This window comes from Cucurbita pepo, unplaced genomic scaffold (genome assembly GCF_002806865.2).
Source record: "Cucurbita pepo subsp. pepo cultivar mu-cu-16 unplaced genomic scaffold, ASM280686v2 Cp4.1_scaffold007078, whole genome shotgun sequence".
Classification (NCBI taxonomy): Eukaryota; Viridiplantae; Streptophyta; class Magnoliopsida; order Cucurbitales; family Cucurbitaceae; genus Cucurbita; species Cucurbita pepo.
Window position 1 is genome coordinate 1 of NW_019653019.1, and position 546 is coordinate 546.

Sequence of the window (546 nt, forward strand, 5' to 3'; positions counted from 1 at the left end):
CAATCAAAAATCAAAGCAGATGAAAATGAAAAGAAACAAAATCTCATCAAGAAAAATTCATTTCCAATCACAAATTTCAATTTCATTTTCAAATTTCACTTATTCTTGCTTCGATTCTCAATCGAAGAGATAGATGTTCGTGATGATTTAGATCGCTGGAAGAAGATCATCGATTACCTCCTCGATTCATCTCTTCAGTGACGGACGCTAATTTCTGCAGATTCAGTTTCACAACCGTATCGGCGAACAGACGAGTATCCTCCTCCGTATTCCCCGGCGGAACATCCACTGCGTACGATTCCAGAACCACGCTCCATACCTGACCATCCCGTTCCAATTGATGCACCGAAGTCACCGATCGGTAATTTCTGAGGCGGTGTTCGCCGCCGATGATGCTGAATCCGATGACTCGACGCTCTTCGTCATGAATATCAAGCCTCTCCGTGCTCGTATCCGCCGGTAGGCCTGAGATTACATTCACCTCTCTTGTGCAACCTATCTCCAATGTGAATCCTTCGCTCACCGTACAGCTCTTGATGAAGTGCT

At 44.9% G+C, this 546-nt stretch overlaps 1 protein-coding gene across 1 annotated transcript; it reads right to left on the bottom strand.

Annotated features, from left to right (window-relative positions):
• Window positions 1–43: 43 nt before the first annotated feature.
• Window positions 44–541, bottom strand: LOC111787207 (abscisic acid receptor PYL1-like; the record flags this gene model as incomplete). The annotated part of the gene is made up of 1 exon (XM_023667293.1): window positions 44–541. A coding segment is annotated over one exon (375 nt), but the record flags the coding sequence as incomplete, so codon positions are not given.
• Window positions 542–546: the final 5 nt, after the last annotated feature.